Genomic DNA, 20,213 nt, shown 5'->3' on the forward strand with positions numbered 1-20,213 from the left:
AAAGTATAATTAGACGGATTAGGCTGATGGAGGTGAGACTCGGGTTAAGTTATTTAATTAGAACTTCAGACAAAGGTTAGAGTTGTTCTAATGACGATTAAGAATAACAAGTAGATTTAGGTAGAGCATATCCATATAACTGATAACAACAACAAAAAAAGAAAATGATATTATGAGAGTTGTGGCCGAGGAAAGGAAAGTTTCGTTTAGTCGACGCAACATCTGTGGTCATATGCCGGAGAGAGACAGAGGGGGAAGGAATTATAGAAGGGAACAGACCCCAGGAGACGGGACACAACCCCCGATTAATACCTGATACCTATTCACTGCTGGGTGGACAGGGGCGTAGGGTATCGGAAAAGCCGTGTGGCCGAGGAATTATAGAAATCAAGGGACACAGAACAAGGCGGTGCTATGGCATAATAACCTTTCTCGGACCAGGATAGAAAAAAGGGAGGATGTTGAGAAAGTCCTTTGTCCTGCAGTGAGCTAATGCTGCCTGATGATGAGTATTATTAACGTATTCTTTCTAATAATTAGGTAACAGGAAAACTTAACGAGCGAAGGATACGTAGAGAGCTTCAGGATGTGGAGGTGATAAGAGTTGATGTAAGACTATGAACGTAAACACTTGTCCTGGAACGATCTTATTCTGAGGATCCTGAGAGTGGCTGAGGTTTGATGATTGTAGACTCGTGCACTTTAGAGTATTTAAGAAGAATTCCTTTAATTGCGTCTCCTCTTTCTTACGACTTGACCTTTTAAGAAGATGGCATTAAGACACCTTTGTAAGTGAACGATATTCCTGTTTTGGCTTCCGCGTCTGTTTCATTCGCAGGATCACGATCTTCGCGAGCATTCTTTTCTTCCGTCTTTTGTTCGGCCCTCGAGTGTCTCCTTCCCGGGTGTGAGAGGAACAAAAGTGAGAGACACAGCGCGTGTGACTGTCGCCTCCTCAAGCCTTATGTGTTGCTTCCTTCCGACAGGCGTGCGGCGAGGGTACGGACTCGGGGACACACACACACACACACACACACACACACACACACACACACACTCGAGAACTCCACCCAGGCCTGCAGCACATGACTCAACACTGGTCCTTTGTGTCTCGCCCGCCCGTCCACCTCAGCGACGCCCGCCCGCCTACGACACCCACGGTGAAGGACGACACACACACACACACACACACACACACACACACACACACACACACACACACACACGGGGCCGCAAGGCATGGCTGGCTGGCTGGCCGGGTCGCCGCCATAAGCCCCAGGAACCTGCTCCTTCACCGCCCCGTCAGGTTCAGCATCCCGGAGGCGGCGGGCAGGAAGCACCGCGCCGGACAAGTGAGACGACCCTCGCGTCGAGACGGATGTCCCGCGGCGTGGTTTTACTCTTCAACGGGATTACGTAGGAAATATCTAATTATACCCTTAACGTCATCATATGATACTCAAGCAACATGGAAAAACGCGTTTTGATTATCATGTAAACGTCATTACATTGAAGAAGAAAAAAAATAATGGTTGGCTGCAGCGTATCGTGCCCCAACGGCGAAGGGCGCTGCCAGGGCGGGGGGCGTGGCTGCCTTACTGGGTGACCCGCCACTCCGGGGGCAGCTCAGCTCCGTGGGCGTCACCGACCCTCCGCCCACGTCTGGAAATGCCCGACGCGTCCTTGCCGGGTGTGTGTGTGGGCGCTTGACTGCTTGGGCGGCGCCGGGGACCTCCTACGGCGGCAGTGGTGGCCGCCGTGCCCCGATAATGCACGCCGCCCGTGACCCCAACCATGACGCGAATCATCTGTCAGCCAGTCCGGCCGTCTGTCAGCCTCGTGACGGCTTCATGAACACAGCCCGGCCTTATCTCAGCAGCTGAGCGGCCTCGGCGTGAGTTTTCCCAACACCAATAAACAACAGTACTGACGCATCGGACGCAGCCTCGGCCCGGCGTGCTCAGCCCAGCGTCACGGGGAGGCAATCAGGCCGCGGCCTTCCTCCCGATTTTCAGTATTTTCTCTGCACTGTGAGGCTCAGTGAGGCGCGGCGCCCCCGGAACATGCTGACCAGGCTCTCACGCCGCCCACCCGCACGGAAACACAAACACCGCAACACACACAACACGCAGCACCCACATCAAAACACCTGCCTCACTGCCATCACATCAAAAACATCTCGCCCAGAATCCCAGTAACGACTCCACGCCTCACCACCACCACACAAACATCTCTTTACCCCTCAAGCATCACCACCTCAACCCTAACCCTCATCCTCTACCTTCCACTCGCATCCCTTCCCATCCCCAGCCTCCCACACACAAACCCAAGCATTCCCCTCTAACCCCACACCAGCATCACCCCACAACCCCACCTTCTTCACTCTAACCTCGCATCCTTTCCCATCCCCAGCCTCCCAGCAGCAAATCCCCCTCATTCCCCATCAATATCATCCCCCAACCCCCAAGCCCTCCTCTCCACCTCATGAGCCCGAGATCTAGACCACCTGAGCGCCCAGAGACACACACGAAGTCACGAGTCACTAACAGGATGAGGTCAACGGGATAATCCGAGACGAGGCTAATTGGACACGCCACCTTAAGTTTGAGAGATGCAGCCTCCGGGAAGGGTCGTGTGGTGTCCAGCGGAGACATTACGAAACATTAACTTGGGCAACTATAAAGGCTCACTGTAAAGGTAGAATGATGTTAAAATAGAAGCATGATGTTAATGTTAAATGGGTGATATATAGTAAATGGATGAATAATGAATGGATGATAAATAATGAATGGGTGATAAAAATTAAATGAAGATAAGAATGAAGATATGGATAAAGACTGAGACAAAGAAATGAAAGAAAAAAAATCGGGAAAATAAGATGAAATTGGACCTGGAAAGTGAGGGAAAAGAAGACGCAGAAATCATAACGCTAATGTTTAATGGATAACAAATATTGAATCGATAATGAAAATGGAAAACAAATAGAATGAATGACTAAAAATGAATAATAAAAATGAATGAATAGTAGAAAATAGATGATAAACAGATGATAAAAAACGTTAAAATAGAAACACAACGAAGATATAACTTGCGTAGCTCCATAACGATTCACTAAAGAGGCGCAATACAACGTTAAAACAGACGAATAGTGAAAAAAAATAACCTTAGCGTAACGAATCTCCGGTCTACGCTGTATCATTTCAAACATCATACGTAATGCCACAATATCTCACTATAAAGACGCAACACAAGGCTGAACCAGACGCATAATAGTGAAAATAACCCCCAACGCCTTGAACCATTTCCGTAAGCCTTGTGTGTGTGCAGAGAAAGCGTAAAGAAGACGGGGAAAAATATACTTAAGATTTTCTCCCTTCTCCTCCTTGTCGCCTTGCTTGAAACTGGGAGAGAGGCAGAAAGAGGAGGAGATAGAGGGGGATGAAGAGAGGGGGAGGGGGGAGTGAAGGAAGAAGGGATTGAGAAAGTGGAAGAAAGGAGTAAGAAAGAGTGGAAACAAAGAGTGAGAAAGTGGGAACGAAGGAGTGTGCGTAAGGGAAGGGAGAGAGAGTGGGAAGAAGGGAAGAAATGAGAGGATGAGAAGGAGAAAGAGAGGGAGGGAAGAAGCATCGAGAGAGAGAGAGAGAGAGAGAGAGAGAGAGAGAGAGAGAGAGAGAGAGAGAGAGAGAGAGAGAGAGTAGTTTTCTATGACCCCCGCGAGGCATTGCAAGGGTGACTCATCTGGGAGTGGCGGGGAGCAGGTAATTGTAAACATCAGTCGTGTGTAACCGGCCGATCAGTTTGCCAGCCAGCTCCTGCACCGCTATACAAGGAAGTGTGTGTTATGGGTGTGTGGATGCCGGTTGAATGAAGATTGTGTTTTGGTATATTTGTGTTGTGATTACAGTATGAAGAGATGAGCGTGTGTTAAAAAGTGTGTAGGTGTTTTTAAAATGTAGGCAACGTGCGGAATTTAAATGTTTCTTGTGAATTCTGTGGTATGGGATAAATGCTGGTAAATAATAGCTATGTGCTGGTTGAATGAAGATTGTGTTTTGGTATTTTTGTGTTGTGATTATAGTATATGAAGAGATGAGCGTGTGTTAAAAAGTGTGTTGGTGTTTTTAAAATGTAGGCAACGTGTGGAATTTAAATGTTTCTTGTGAATTCTGTGTTATGGGATACAATACCGGTAAATAATAGCTGTGTGTTTGTATTATTGTATTATGATTAGTGTGTGAAAGGCCAAAGTGTGTTAAAAATATGTTGATGTATTTAAAATGTTTCTTGTAAGTAATCGATACAAAGAGATAATGGGAACTAGTGTCTGCGCTTATCTTAGTCTTCCTTTAGTTAGAACAATACACTATGAAAATATATAATGTGTAGGAGTGTCCAATTTCGCTAATGTATATACCTTCTAAAAAAAATAAAAAAATAAAAAATAAATAAATAAAGTATACAATTTTTCAAGGGCATAAAAAAACATGATAATAGCAGTAAGTAAGAAGTGTTGTGTGTGTATGCTAATCTTCCCTCAGTCAGTAAGCTACATTATGCTAAACTGAAGTGCTTGCGTATGTGTGTGTGTGTGTGTGTGTGTGTGTGTGTGTGTGTGTGTGTGTGTGAAGAAACGGCAGCAAGGCACAAAACATTGGTATCCTTCCTTCACGCCTCAACGGCCCCAGGGAATGCACAGAGAACGTAATGCTGATTTTCTTTTTCCTCTCTCTCTCTCTCTCTCTCTCTCTCTCTCTCTCTCTCTCTCTCTCTCTCTCTCTCTCTCTCTCTCGCGGGACACTCATGACCTTGGGAGGGAGGAAGGACGTGCAGATCACATAAACATTCCTCCGGCCATTCGGAAACTCATTTGAAGCTTCCATGTTCCTTCTCCTGCAACTCCTCCTCTTTTTTTTTTCCTCCTACTTCTGCTCCTGCTCTTCCTCCTGCTTCTGCTTTTCCTCTCCTTCTCATTATCCTCCTCCTTCTCTTCCTTCTATTCTTGCTAATCCTTCACTAACTTCTTATCCCTAGTTATCCTCCTTCTCCTCTTGCTTCCTCCTCCTCTTGCTACTCCTGTTTATCGCTCACTGCCTTTTACCACTAGTTATTTTCCTCTTCTTCCTCTTCTTGTCGCTTCTCATGTTTATTCTTTGCTACTTCTTCTTATCTCTAGTTATCCTCTTCCTCTTCCTCCTCCTCCTTTTCCCAGTGTACCCTTTCCCCTTTCCTTCTTTAATGCCTTATCCACCTCCAACTTCTCCTCTTCCTTCTTCACCTGCACCTTCCAATCCTCCTGCAATTCCTTCAACATTGGTAAAAACTCTTCCTTCAACACCTACCATTTTCTCTCTCTCCCTCTTTTTACTACACACAACCACATCACCACTTCGTCGTCATCTTCTAACTCATGCACTTCGAACACCACTACCACCACAAACTCCACCACCTCTCCACCTTCCACTGTAGCTTCATTCTCCACCACCACCACTACCACAAGAGTCCTCGGGTTCATAATAAGAGGTTACGGGCATAAGGCGAAGCGATTGAGGGGCCTGAGGCAAGGGCGTAGGGCGTGGGCGTCTTAGCGTAGCGCCTATCCTGCCCCGCCCCGCCAAGCCCCGTTCAGGATTACTTAGTGCTGGCGCCGTGTTCCCTCTCACCTCTGTCTCCCCGCCCCGCCCCGCCCCGCCCCGGCAAGTCCTTCCTTCTCCCACTTGTTGCTTCTTCTTCTCTCTCTCTCTCTCTCTCCCCCTCTCTCGCTGGTCACCTTCCTCTTGACGCCATGAAGACACCTGTTACGCGTGTTTATCTCCCTCCTCCCTCTCTCCCTTCCATTTCTCCTCTTCTTCCGCCTCTTTCTTCTAAACTTTTCACTGTTCCTCCTTCTCCTCCTCCTCTTCCTTGTTCCTCTTTCATCTCTTACTGCTCCTCTGATTTCTCCTCCTCTTCCCTCTTCTATACTGTCCCTCCCCAATTCCTCCTCCTCTTCCTTGTCTTCTTGCCTCTTTACTCTTCTTCCTCTTCCTCCCTCTCCTCTTAGCTGTTCCTTTCTCCTTCTCCCTCCTCTGTGTACTGTGATATCCTCCCTCCTCCGCGTCCTCCTCCTCCTACTCCTCTATTTCTTCCTATCTGCACTGTTCCTCCTCCTCCTACATATGTTACCTCTTCTTCCTGTTCCTCCTCCTCCTCCTCCTGTTCTCTAGTGGCAAAACATATACTTAAGCGACCCTTCTCCTCCTCCTCCCCTTCCTCTCTCTCTCTCTCTCTCTCTCTCTCTCTCTCTCTCTCTCTCTCTCAATGCCTCCCTTCATGAACTAAGATCCCAGACCACCCTAATGTCGCAGCCGCTTTCTCTCTCTCTCTCTCTCTCTCTCTCTCTCTCTCTCTCTCTCTCTCTCTCTCTCTCTCTCTCTCTCTCTCTCTCTCTCTCTCATTTAACATTTTTTCCATTTTTTGTTCTTTTTTTCCGCATTCCTTCGCCTTTTTCCTCCTCCTCCTCCTCCTCAGCTTTCCCTTTTCTACCTTTCCTTAATTACTTTTCAACACCGTCACCCGCGGCTCAGCAGGTGTAGCGCCACGTTAATAAATCTCCCTCCCTGACGTCTGTACCCTGGAAAGTGACTGGAGCTCTCTTATGTAACCAATGCCGACCGTACGACCACAACTACCACTAACACTATTTACTACCTCTACCACTAATGTGTATTCCTACGACTACTACTACTACTACTACTACCTCTGCCATTATCATCATCAATCACCATCACAACCATAACGACTATCAATATAACAACTACTTCCCTACTACTATAACTATTACTACTATTCTAATATGCCCCTACTACAAAAACTACTATTCCTTCTTAAATATACTACTACCACCACTACTCTTGCCCTTCCCTCCTCCCACTATTACTGCTACTACTACTACTACTACTACTACTACTATCCTAACTACTGCCACAATCACCTCTTCCTTACCTAGTCTTTTCCCTCACCTTCCACCCCCTTGATAACCCCTTTTAGTCCCCCATAAAAGAGAGAGCGCAGACGCCTTTCCACAACGCCGCCTAATCGAGGGTTTGCACGGCGTTTTCCTGCCCGTGTAAGGTGCAGGTGTCAGGTGAGTGGCTCGGTCCATAAGTTACAGGTATGAAGTATGTTGATTTTTGTTTATCTTTTTATTTTTGTTTTTCTTGTGGCGTGGTGGGATATATTATGTTTTTCGGACTTTAAAGGATGGGTGAGTGTTTGTTGTTGTTGGTATTATTATTATCATTATTATTATTATTACTCCCTTTGACCTACTGATGTCAACGTTCTGGTAGCCGGTAAAGGAGAATGAAAAAAAAAAATGAAAAGGAGGTGGAGGAGGAGGAGGAAGGGGAGGACACCCGTGGCATATGACAGGAAAAATAATGCAATCTTAAACTTTGACTTAAAAATATAAAAGATTGAGACAGAGGAGGAGAAAAAGGAGGAGAAAGAGGAGGAGGAGGAGAAAGAGGAGAAAGAGGAGGAGGAGAAAGAGGAGGAGAAGAAAGAGGAGGAGGAGGAGGAGGAGGAGGAGGAGGAGGAGGAGGAAAATGTGACCTGTGAGTGTGTGGCATATGGAAAAAAAAATACTACTACTATTACTACTACTATTACTATTACTACTACTACTACTATTACTATTACTACTACTACTACTATTACTACTAATATTACATGCCCATCACCTCCTCGATCTCCCTTTCATTTTTATCCCAACACGTATTTAGATAAGAAAAACAACCTCCTGCCCTCCCGCCCCCCCTGACCTGACCCTTCCGAGGTAAGCACGCGAGGTCATGACCCTTGACTGGCCACGACGAGGTCAAACACTAGACCTGGATGTTGATGATGATTTATTAGACGATCGTGACCTTTCTCTCTCTCTCTCTCTCTCTCTCTCTCTCTCTCTCTCTCTCTCTCTCTCAGCAATGTGAAAACGGAGGAAAGAAAAGAGAAAAATGGAGAGAGAGAGAGAGAGAGAGAGAGAGAGAGAGAGAGAGAGACTAACTTATCTTCATACAGGTGTTTCCAGGTAATAATTAAGGTGCGCGAAAGGTTAATTAGCGCTGATTAACAAAGGACTACACACCTGTTGGCTTAATCACACACATCTGCAAAATACCTGTACGACCTTGGGGAGGGGGGAGGGGGGGAGGGGAAGGCAGGTCACTCTTCCTTTCACTAAACAACCTAACATATGATTGGGACGTGCTGAGCCTCTCTCTCTCTCTCTCTCTCTCTCTCTCTCTCTCTCTCTCTCTCTCTCTCTCTCTCTCTTTTCCACGTTTGAAGGAGATTAATGAGAGAGAGAGAGAGAGAGAGAGAGAGAGAGAGAGAGAGAGAGAGAGAGAGAGATAGGGGGAGGGGGGAGGAAAAGTAAAGAGGTAAATGTAATCAGCTGCTTCGAGAGTGCAGGAGGAGGAGGAGGAAGAGGAGGAGGAGGATGGAGAAGAGGAAAGGCCACGACACAAACTCTCTCTCTCTCTCTCTCTCTCTCTCTCTCTCTCTCTCTCTCTCTCTCTCTCTCTCTCTCTCTCTTCTTTACACACACACACACACACACACACACACACACACACACACACACACACTCTTTATCCCTCCTACCCAACCACCCACTTCACCACCACCACCACCACCACCACCTCCTCGTCGTCTTGTCCTCCGCGTTGCTCAACACCGACACACAAACAGGGGAGGATGACCGAGCACAATAACAAACAGACACCAACACAAACACAGCATCACCAAACATGAGCCAAGAGGATTATAAGCGCCGTGCACATGATAATAATAAAAATACATAATAATAATGATAGTTTAACCAGGAGCTTAATCACTTACTTGCTTCATTTGCTTTTTTAAAGGGATGAAGGAAAGAAAGAGACAGGAGTGGTAGTTAGGAGTAATAGCTATGTAGGGAATAAAGGACAAAAGTGATGAACGAAAAGATAGAAAGGAAGGAAGGAAAGGGAAGAAGGACGGGAGTGAACAAGGGGATGAGGAAAACCACGAAATGAGCCAATTAGCGAATGAGAGAGAGAGAGAGAGAGAGAGAGAGAGAGAGAGAGAGAGAGAGAGAGAGAAAGGAATCAACCTACACATCATGACCTAAACACACACAGCATCAATCAGTACTCACTTGCTGTGCTTCTCATTGAGGGACGCCCGGCCGCCGTGGCTGCGGGGCTGTGGGATGAAGGAGCTGCCGCCGTTGGCCGGAGAGGTGGAGCGACTGCTGCTGGCCGAGGCCGCGCTCTTCAGCTGGGAACCTGTGGAGCCAAGAAAACGGGGAGTTACACACAGAAAACTGGTACCCAAGGAGGAACTTGTCTAGTATTGAGGAAGTAGGTGAGAAATTCTGTTATTGCTATTTCTCTGTGTCATATGAAAACAGCGAAGTACACACAGAAAACTGGAGCTAAAGGGGGAGCTTGTTCATTATTGAGGAAGGACGAGATGATATTATAAGAAAAGAATATGTTTTTATTTTGCGTGCCCACAGAAAACTTGGGCAAAAGGAGGAACTTGTGCATTGTTGAGGAAGCACGAGACTTCATCTTGCATTTGTTTATTTCTGTTATTGTGACTTCTCCGTGTCATGAAAAAAAAGCGAAGTACACAAAAAATAACTAAAGCAGGGGAAGCTGATGTAATATTTAAGAAGAATGATAAATATTTTGCCTTTTACCTCGTCTTTATCCACCACTCAGATCCCAACTTCTTGTCACCCGAATCCATTAATATCCACCTCTAGGCCCCATCCCTATCAGAACAGTCCTCAGTAACCTCCTTCATCCATCCACAAGGGGCGTAGCTGCTCCCCTCACCTCCTCACCAGTTAGCCCTCTCTTGTCCCTTTAACTCCGCCGCCTCACCAAGACACACACGCCAGCGAGGGAGGGCGGCACTAAAACGCTACACCATGATCGTTCCAATTAAAAACGACCTATAAAACAGCTTCATTGACTGACTTTGAGGGAGCGTTACGGCTGGAGGGGAGATGTTATGGGCGGGGTAAAGTAAACTGAAGTGTCCCTGTCCTCTTTGTTTTCTTTCTTTCTCCTCTTTGTTCCTTTTTTTGTGAGTGTTTTCTTTTGCTTTTTTTTCCTTTCTTCTACAATGGGATTTTTTTTCTTCTAGTATCCACGATTTCATGTTTTATTTTTCTACTCGTTCCTCTGCTTCTGCTGTTTGTTTTCTTTTCCTCCTCTTCTTCCAATCTGCTCTCCTTTAAATCCTTCTACTCCTCCTCTTCCAATCTACTCTCCTTTTAATCCTTCTCCTCCTCTTCTTCCAATCTTCTCTCCTTTTAATCCTTCTCCTCCTCTTCTTCCAATCTACTCTCCTTTTAATCCTTCTCCTCCTCTTCTTCCAATCTGCTCTCCTTTTAATCCTTCTCCTCCTCTTCTTCCAATCTTCTCTCCTTTTAATCCTTCTCCTCCTCCTCTTCTTCCAATCTACTCTCCTTTTAATCCTTCTCCTCCTCTTCTTCCAATCTTCTCTCCTTTTAATCCTTCTCCTCCTCTTCTTCCAATCTTCTCTCCTTTTAATCCTTCTCCTCCTCCTCTTCTTCCAATCTACTCTCCTTTTAATCCTTCTCCTCCTCTTCTTCCAATCTACTCTCCTTTAAATCCTTCTCCACCTCCTCCTCTTCCAATCTACTCTCCTTTTAATCCTTCTCCTCCTCTTCTTCCAATCTTCTCTTCTTTTAATCCTTCTCCACCTCCTCCTCTTCCAATCTGCTCTCATTTTCCCTATCACATCCTCTGCTTCTACTTTCCTCCTCCTCCTCCTCTTCTTCTTCTTCTCCTTTTTACCCTTTCTTCCTCCTCCTCTAACCTAATCCCTTTTTTTCTTCTCACATTCACGATATTCTCCATGAAATAGAATTCGACCTTTTCCTCTTACGCTACCATTCCTCCTCCTCCTCCTCCTCCTCCTCTTCTGCGTACCACATCCTGCCCGCGCGCTGCAATTCCCCTCGAAATGGACAAAAAAAATAAATACCACCCCGACCTTTCCCTCCCTATGGACCGTTCGCCCGCCCTGCCATTTCGGCGCCGAGGGGAACCAGCTGGGATTAACGTCTCTTTGGGGGCGCTGCTGCATTTTGCCCGCCTCTGGAAATGGCTGAGGTGAGGCTGTAAAGAAGTAGCGGAGGAAGGGAGAAGGGATGATAGGGTATAAGGAACAAGGGAGAGAAGGGAGAGGAAGAGTGAAAGAGGTAGTGAGAAGGGAAGAGAAGAAAAGAAAGCAATGGGGAGAAGAAGGAAGGGAGAAGGATAATAGAGGGGGGGAAAGAGAGGAAAGGAAAGGAGAGGAAGAGTGCAGAGAGAGGAGTGATGATTTAGGGCAAGGAAAAGAAGAGATGGAAGAGGAAGAGAGTAAAACGGTGAGGGAGGAAGGGAGGAGGAATGAAAGAAGGTAAAAAAGGGAGAAGAGAGGGGAGAGGAAGAGTGAAAGAGTGAAGGGGGAAGAGAAGGGATGATATGGAACAAGAAACAGAGAGAAGGGAGATAAAGAAGGGAGGAGGAGGAGGAGGGCGAGGATAGAAAACGGGGAAAAAGGAAGTGAGGAAGGATGAGAGGGTAAGAAACAGGGAGAGAAGGGAGATGAAGAGAGTGAATGAGTGAGAGAGGAAGGAAAATGTTGGGAGGAGAGGAATATTAGAGAAAGATATGAATGAAGGGAGGGACTGAAGGATAGAATAGGAAGGAAAAATTCATCCACACATTGCCATAGAAAGTGAAAAAAAGTAGCATCTGTTCCCCTACCTTTCCCTCATACCTTCGTCCCACCTTTTCCCTTCCATCTCTCTCTCTTTCTCCCTCTTTCCTTCCCTTCCCTCCTCCCAAACTTCATACCTTCGACCCTCTCTCCCTTTCTTCCTCTTTCCTTCCCTTTCCTCCTCCCAAACTTCATACCTTCGACCCTCTCTCTCTTTCTCCCTCTTTCCTTCCCTTTCCTCCTCCCAAACTTCATACCTTCGACCCTCTCTCCGTTTCTTCCTCCCACGCAACACAACACGGCGCAGTACATTTTTTTTCTCTCTTAAAATGGAAAAAAGGACAGGAAAATATGCGGCTAATCCCTTGCCCTCCCTCTGATCGAATCGTTCACGCAACACACCACAACACACAGCCATGCAACACAACACAACACAAAATCGTTTCATATTATCAAAACTACGCGATGGAACACTCCCCCTTCTCTCCTTTCGTTCTCTTAAGACAAGCAATACTAACGCACCACACGATATTACTTTTTTTTTTTTACAATAACGGAAGCAATTTAAGGGCTAGAGAGCACACACACACACACACACACACACACACACACACACACACACACACACACACACACACACACACACACACACACACACACACACAAAAACACAAACAAAACGGAAAAAAACACACCACACCACCACAACACACCACTTCACCCCCACCTTCGGAGCCTCCACAGGGAACAAGGAGCAGCAGGGAAGGAAGGAAGAAGGAAGTGTTGGCGCAGACAAGGAGTTGGGAGGCGACTGACTGACTAACTGGTGACTGAAGGTGACTCGGAAGGGCGAGGCGTGACTCTCCTGACGGGGATGAGGATTACCCCGGCCACAGTTTTTAAGACAGGGTGGGGCAGGGCGGGTCAGGGCAGGGCGGAGGTGGAGTGAGGGTGAGGGCTCGGTAGGGAGGGGAGACGGGGGACGGGATGGGAGGGGCAAGTCAAGGTGGGGTGACTTAATTTTTTTTACGCTGCATTTAAAAGCTGACTTAATGCATGACTTGCCTGCGTGTTCATGGCAACGAGGCATTAACAATCATAAAACATAACTATGATGATAAAATAATGATACTACTACTACTACTACTACTACTACTACTACTAATAATAATAATAATAATAATAATAACTACAACAACAGACCTTCAACAACTACCATATACAGTACATTTTTTTCAGTAGAGAATTTCAAAGATTCAAAAAGGCATGACAGATAAAAAAAAAAAAAAATACAATAATAGATATACAATAAGAAAATACATAAATAAACCAACAAATAAAATAAATCAACCAAATCATACACAGTTCAGAAAAAAAAAACATCCCTTAGCTACCTAGTGTGACCAAAACATTTATTCATTACATAAGTTTCCATTTAAGTTTCGTCTCCGTGTGTGTTGGTTTATAGGCAGAGTAAAAAAAAAATAAATAAATAAATAAAAAAAAAAGTAGGTACGTGAACAGTGACAGGAGATTCAATGCAGTTTTCTTTTTCTTTGTGGGGGATTAAGTTGATGTTTGGCGCATTTTCTGAAGCAAGGATTTTGTGTCACGGCGGACCAGCTCTAGTTTGCTTCTTTGTTTGGGTGAAGAATACTGACCGATTATTATTATTTTTTTTTTTTTTGGTATGTAAGAAACGACACAGAGAATGATGATGATGATGATGATGATGGATAGAGGAAGAGGATAAGAATAAGAAAGAATGAGGGAGGACGAGGATACTATTGACCATTCTATACTTGTTTTCTGATAGCTAAAAAAAAAAAAAAAAATAAATAAATAAAAAAAATAAAAAAATAAAAACTAACAGAAAGAAGACAATAATGATAATGGGATGGAGGACAAGGAGAAGGAGGAGGAAATAGGAAAGAGAAAGAGGGGGAGGAGAAAGAGAAAAAGAATATGATGATGATAATGAAAACCACGAAACAACGACGACAAAGAGGAGGAAAAGAGGAAGAAAAGGAAAATAAGAAAAATATGAGTATATAAAAAATGAAGGAGGTGGAGGAGGACGAGGACGAATAAAAAAAATAGCCTAAGTTACACAACATTTGGCTAACACCTGCATCTCACCTGCACACACCTGTCTTTAGAGAGGACCCGGCTTCAGGTGTGTCGGTACAGTGCTGCACAGGTGTGACTCTCTCTCTCTCTCTCTCTCTCTCTCTCTCTCTCTCTCTCTCTCTCTCTCTCTCTCTCTCTCTCTCTCTCTGTGTGTGTGTGTGTGTGTGTGTGTGTGTGTGTGTGTGTGCATAATACTACGAGAAACAATAGATGATGACAGAACAAATATAACCTTTCCTCCCTTTTTTTTTCTCTCTCCCTCCTTCCCTCTCTCTTTTTTCTCCCTCCTACCCTATCCTTTTTTTGCTCCTTCCTTCCTTCCCTTCCCTCACCTCCTCCCACACCTCCTTACCCTCCCCTACCTTCCTTCCACCTTCTCTCCCTTCCCTTCCCTTCTCTTCCTTTCTACCCTTCCTCTCACTTTTTTCCTTCCACCTTACCTCCCTCTTCCCTTACCATCCTTCTCACCCTTCCTCCTATATTTGCCCTTCCACCCGCTCTCCCTGTCTCCCTCCTTTTCCCTCTCCCTTCCCTCCCATTTTTTCCCTTACACCTTAACTCCCTTTCACCTTCCCTCACCTCACCCCATCCCTCTCTCTCCCCCTCCACCTCTGTCTTTCCACCCCACGCCGTCGATATGCTGTGTGTAATCTAAAATGAGGATCGATGTGGCGCGTGGAGCTCACAAGGGGAGACAACAACAAACACAACTGGGGCGATGGTTCTTACACGTCTCCTCTCATCGGGGTACGCGAAGTAAAGGTTAAGGAAGCGAGGAAGAAAGGAGAGAATGTGCGATGGAGGAACAGGTTAAGACAGCGTAGTGAGTAAAAAAAGAAAAAGAAAGTAAAGAAGAACGAATGAAGTAGGAAAGTAAAGTGGAAGAATGGAAGATATGGGATTAAAGTGTGCAAGGAAGAAAGGAAATAACGTGGAATGGAAAAATAAGTTAAAATAGTAAAGTAAGCAAAAAAGTAAAGAAGAAAGTAAGAAAAAAGTAAGAAAGTAAAAAAAAAAGTCATCGGAGAGCTGGAAGAACATAAGATGAGGGATTAAAATGCGCAAAGTAAAGGTGAAAGACGAAGAGAGGGAAGGATGTGTCATAGCAAATTGGTTAAGACAGTATTCGAGTAAGAAAGTAAAAAAGAAAAAAGTGATTGGTGAGTTGAGAGTATAGACGACAAGGGATTGAATTATGCAGTGTAAAGTTACGCGGGGAAGAAAGTAACGATTGTACGATAGAAAAATAGGTTAACACAGAAGACGAGTAAGAAAGCAAAAAAAGAAAAAAAGTGATTGGTGAGTTGAAAGTATAGACGACAAGGGATTGAACCATGCAGTGTAAAGTAACGATTGTACGATAGAAAAATAGGTTAAGACAGAAGGCGAGTAAGAAAGTGGAAAAAGTGATTGGTGAGTTGAAAGTACAGACGATAAGGGATTGAAACATGCAGCGTAAAGGTTAGTGAGGAAGAAAATAAAGGGCAAGAAAAATAGTACAGAAAATAGTAAATAAAGAATCAAGGGGGTGACTAAAGAATTACAGACAAGCACCAAGGAATTAAAACGAAAATTCACAAAATGGGCGTAAAAATAGAAGGAAGTAAATCAACCACAACGGAAATGAGCACTGAGGCCACGCGCTGCTTTAACATATGCCCCTAACTTAACCTTTACACCGGGTTATTTGGGCGTAAAAATACCGACAGCCTTGGGTAACGGTAAGTGGGTAAAAAAAACAAGGTAGCGCTAAAACAAATAAAAAGGCAACTGACCACCGTAGAAAAGAAAAAAAAAGAAAAAAAGAAAATCGACCACTGTAGAAAAGAAAAAAGAAAAGAAACTTGACCACTGTAGAAAAGAAAAAAAGAAAAGAAGAAAATTGACCATTGTAGAAAAGAAAAAAAAAGAAAATTGACCACTGTAGAAAAGAAAAAAGAAAAGAAACTTGACCACTGTAGAAAAGAAAAAAGAAAAGAAGAAAATTGACCACTGTACAAAAGAAAAAAAAAAGAAAATTGACCACTGTAGAAAAGAAAAAAAGAAAAGAAGAAAATTGTCCATTGTAGAAAAGAAAAAAAAAATTGACCACTGTAGAAAAGAAAAAAAAGAAAATTGACCACTGTAGAAAAGAAAAAAAAGAAGAAAATTGACCACTGTAGAAAAAAAAATTGACCAGGTAAAGTAAACGGACGCAAAGATGTCGACAGTCTAAGAAAGCGGTAACTAGGTAAAAAAGAAGCAGCATTAAAACAAATAACAAGGGAACTGACCACACCACACCAGGTATTGCGGACGGCCGTAAAGATGTTGAAGGCCCTGGGGAAACGGTAAAGGTAAAAAAAAAAGTCATAATAAAATAAATAAGAAAACCGACTTCACCACACAACGCCGGGTAAGATAAACCGTGAGCAAGGTTCGTAAATAATTAATCGGTTTTTTTTCTGTTTTTTTTTCTGTCTTTCCTTCCTTCTCTCTTTTACTTCATTCTGACTTCTCTCTCTATTCCCACCCTTCCTCTTACTTACTCTTTCCCTCTCCCAGTTTTATTCTTCTTCCGTACTATCTTTCCTTCAATTATGGTATTCTTTTCTCTCTCTCTCTCTCTCTCTCTCTCTCTCTCTCTCTCTCTCTCTCTCTCTCTCTCTCTCACCAGATGTTTAAAGACCTGAGAAACGGCTGATTAGTAAAAAAAATAATAAAGTAACATTAAAAATAATAAAATCAAAACTGACCACATATCACCAGCTAACTGAACTTGTCATAGAGGTGGTCACGGCCCTGAGAAACGGTAAAAGCGGAAAAAAAACGAAGCACTAAAACAAAGAGCAAAATGACCACAGCACACCCCACCAGGTAAACTAAATCAAGCGTACGGGGATTGGCGGCGCGGGGAACGGTTCGGAGCGGCCTCGTGTGGTGTTGGGGCCGCGGGAAACGGTTCATCGGTTCATCGCTTCACCGCCACGCGATGCTCAGCTGTCACGAGCCACGAGCGCGTTAGAACGGTGCGTGGTTATCCGATGATGGGAAGCGAGGGAAGGGGAGGGGAAGGGTGGGAGAGAGCCGGGTGAGAGAAGGGAAGGGTGGGAGAGGAGAGGTGGAAAGGGAAGGGTGGAGGAGAGAGGATGGAAAGAGAAGAGGGGAGAGGTAGGGAGAGGAGGAGAGTGGAGGGTGGAAGCGAGAGAGGATGGGAAGATAGAATAGGAGGTGTAAAGGAAGGAAGGAAAGACAGTAAAGGAAGGGGAGAAGTGGAGGGAGGGAGGGAAGAAAGAAGAAGGAAAGGTGGGAGAGAGGAGGGAAGGATGGGAAAAGAGGGAGAGAGAGAGGAAGGAAAGCGAGAGGAAAAGAGGAGTGTGTGAAATGAAGTGAAGGAAGGAAAGATATATTAAGGAAAGGGAAGAAGTGAAGGAGGAGAAAAGAGAAAAGGGTGAAGGAGAAAGAATGAAGAGAGATAGTAGAGAAAAAAGTGGGAGAAGGAAAGAAGGGAGAAGAGGAATAGTGGGGAGTAAGAGAGACAGAAGGGATGTCAGAATAAAGTAAAGTAAAGTAAAGAAAGATAGAGAAAGACAGAGAGGGAGGAAAGAATTAAAAACAACACCCAATCATTTACGAACCTTGCCGAAAAAGACAAAAAATCAAACACACACAAATACACAAACAGCATAAAACAACACGGAAAGGCGAGAAAGTAGTCGTGTAAATACCGACGTAATGGAGGAGAGAGGGAGAGAGAGAGAGTGAGAGCGATAAACAAACACAAGGTAAGGCCGGCACACAAACAGGGCAAGCAAACAACAACAAACAGTGAGTGGAAAAAAAAAGGGGGGGGGGGAGTGGGAAGTGCAGGTGTGTGGAAGTGGAGGGGGGAAACAGGTGTCCAGATACTCCCCCTCTCTCTCACGCACCCCAAAACACACACACACACACACACACACACACACACACACACACACACACACACACACACACACACACACCTGCTCACTTAAAATTTTTGGGGTAGATGGAGTACTTTATTAATTTTGAGTAGACTAAAAATAAAACATTGAAGCTATTTCCTACAGGTAATCTCCCCATCTCTCTCCCTCACTCTTCCTCTCTCTCCCTCACTATCATAATCACCCCAATCAACAATTATTATATCTTTCTCCCCACCAATAACACAAGCTCCCCATCTATCTCCCTCCGTATCTCCCCATCACTACAAAAATCACCCCAGTCAACACTTTTTATATCTGTCTCCCCACCACAAAAGTACAGAAACTCCCCATTTTTCTTCCTCTCTCTTCGACACTCATATTCTTCTCCCAATCAAACCGACAAAAAAACAATCTATCTCCTACAGTAAAAAAAAAAAAAAAAAAAAAAAAAAATCCCCATCTCTCTCTCTCTCTCCCCATCACCATAGTAATCAACCCTGGCATCACTTCCTTCATATTTTTCTCTCCCCATCACAAATAATCACAGCCCATCACCCTTCCAGAGCACGTTCCGCATACTTTTCTCCCCTTCTCCGAACCTTCCCTTCTTCCCACCCCTTCTCCGTTACTTTCCTTCTTCCTTCCCCTTCTCAGTCCCTTCCCTTCTTTAGTTCGGTTTCCTTGGCTCTCCTTTCTTCCCTCCACTTCCCCGGCCCTTCCCTTCTTCCTTCCCCTTCTCCGTTCCTTCCCTTCTTTAGTCCCCTTCCCCGGCCCTTCCCTTCTTCCCTCCACTTCCCCGGCCCTTCCCTTCTTCCCTCCACTTCCCCGGCCCTTCCCTTCTTCCCTCCACTTCTCCGGCCTTCCCCTCTTCCTTCTCCTTCTCCTCCGTCCGTGCCTCCTTCTACGACGCAGTACCGAGTGTCATTTTCAATCATTTTCAGCTTTCTTGAACACGCTAAGAGACCAATCACGAGCAGATGGAGGAGGAGGAGGAGGAGGAGGAGGAGTACGTGATGTGGAAATAAGACACAACATGGAACCGAAATGAGAAAACGAGGAAAGAAAATGTAAAAGAAAAGATTGTTATGGAATGGTGTGTGTGTGTGTGTGTGTGTGTGTGTGTGTGTGTGTGTGTGTGTGTGTGTGTGTGTGTGTGTGTGTGTGTGTGTGTGTGTGTGTGCTTAGTAACCCCACAGGCTCTCATGCATAAAAAAAGAAAAAAAAAAGAAACCAGGTGTGAAGAGCAAAAATCCAGGTGTTAAGAGATATTGGTCCACCTACAAAAACAACAGCACCTACTACTACTACCACTACTACTACTAAGTCGTCTCCCTTTTTTCTGCCCCCACCGCTACTATGACTACTACAACTACTACTACTACCACTACTACTATTAAGTCGTCTCTTCCTTTTTTTCTGCCCCCACCGCTAAATAAACAAGTGTCCCTCTAAAAGGTAAATAAAGAAAACGCGACGTGTTGCTGCGTATCTGTCACGTGTTGCGCAAATATTCGTTTCCCGGAAGCTATGACGGAAAAAATATCACCCGTTCATGACACAGCAATTCTCTCCCTTCCCTTCCTCCACCTCTCCACTCCCTTCTCCCACCTCTCTTTGCTCCCTTCCTGTTTTCATTCATTCTCTTCAGTTTTCCTCTACCTTTTCTTTCCTTACTCTTCTTACTCTTCCCATTTTCAATTGTCCTTCCATTCCATTGTATTCCCTTATCCTTTCTACCTTTTCTTTTAACTCCCTTCTACCTTTTATCTTACTCTATTTATTCTACTTCATTCACTTTTCCCTAATTATCCTCTTCACCTGTCTCCCCCTCTTCCCCTTCACTCTCTTCTTTCTCTCCTTGCTCCACTATTTTCTTTCCATTCTCTCCTGCTATCCTCTCTACCTTTTATTCTTTCCTCTCTTCTACCTCTATTCGCTCCCTTTTTCTCTGTTTTCCTTTCACTCAATTCTCTTCAGTTATCTTTTCTATTTTTTTTTTCCTCCTAATTCCACCTCCCTTCACCCTCTTTGCTCTAGTTCTCTCCCTTCTCTCTAATTATTCTCTCCACCTCTCCCCCTTCACTCCCCTCCTCTTATATCATGTCTTTTATATCTCTCTCCTTCCCCTCGTTAGATTATCTTCCCTCTCTTCCCCTTTCTAATTATTTTTCATCCTTCCATGCATTTCCTTTCCTCCCTTCCTGTCTTATTTTCTTTTTATTCGTGTCTCTCTCTCTCTCTCTCTCTCTCTCTCTCTCTCTCTCTCTCTCTCTCTCTCTCTCTCTCTCTCTCGCTTTCAAAATGTCTATATTACGCCTCTGGACACATGGAAAGTAAGGAAAGGGCGCCCTCCACCACCACTCAACCACCACCACAACTACCACAACTACCACC

General features: G+C 44.8%; 1 protein-coding gene across 6 annotated transcripts in view; it reads right to left on the reverse strand.

The window, feature by feature from the left end:
• LOC127006715 (neuron navigator 2-like) overlaps positions 1-20,213 on the reverse strand; it is a 140,593-nt gene that overhangs the window by 92,612 nt on the left and 27,768 nt on the right. For all 6 annotated transcript variants that reach the window (XM_050876946.1, XM_050876949.1, XM_050876945.1 and 3 more), the window contains exon 3: positions 9,179-9,308. In XM_050876946.1, coding sequence (XP_050732903.1) covers positions 9,179-9,308 — 130 coding nt within the window. The remainder of the gene's footprint in view (positions 1-9,178; positions 9,309-20,213) is intronic.

Source organism: Eriocheir sinensis, chromosome 33, assembly GCF_024679095.1.
Source record: "Eriocheir sinensis breed Jianghai 21 chromosome 33, ASM2467909v1, whole genome shotgun sequence".
Taxonomy (NCBI): domain Eukaryota; kingdom Metazoa; phylum Arthropoda; class Malacostraca; order Decapoda; family Varunidae; genus Eriocheir; species Eriocheir sinensis.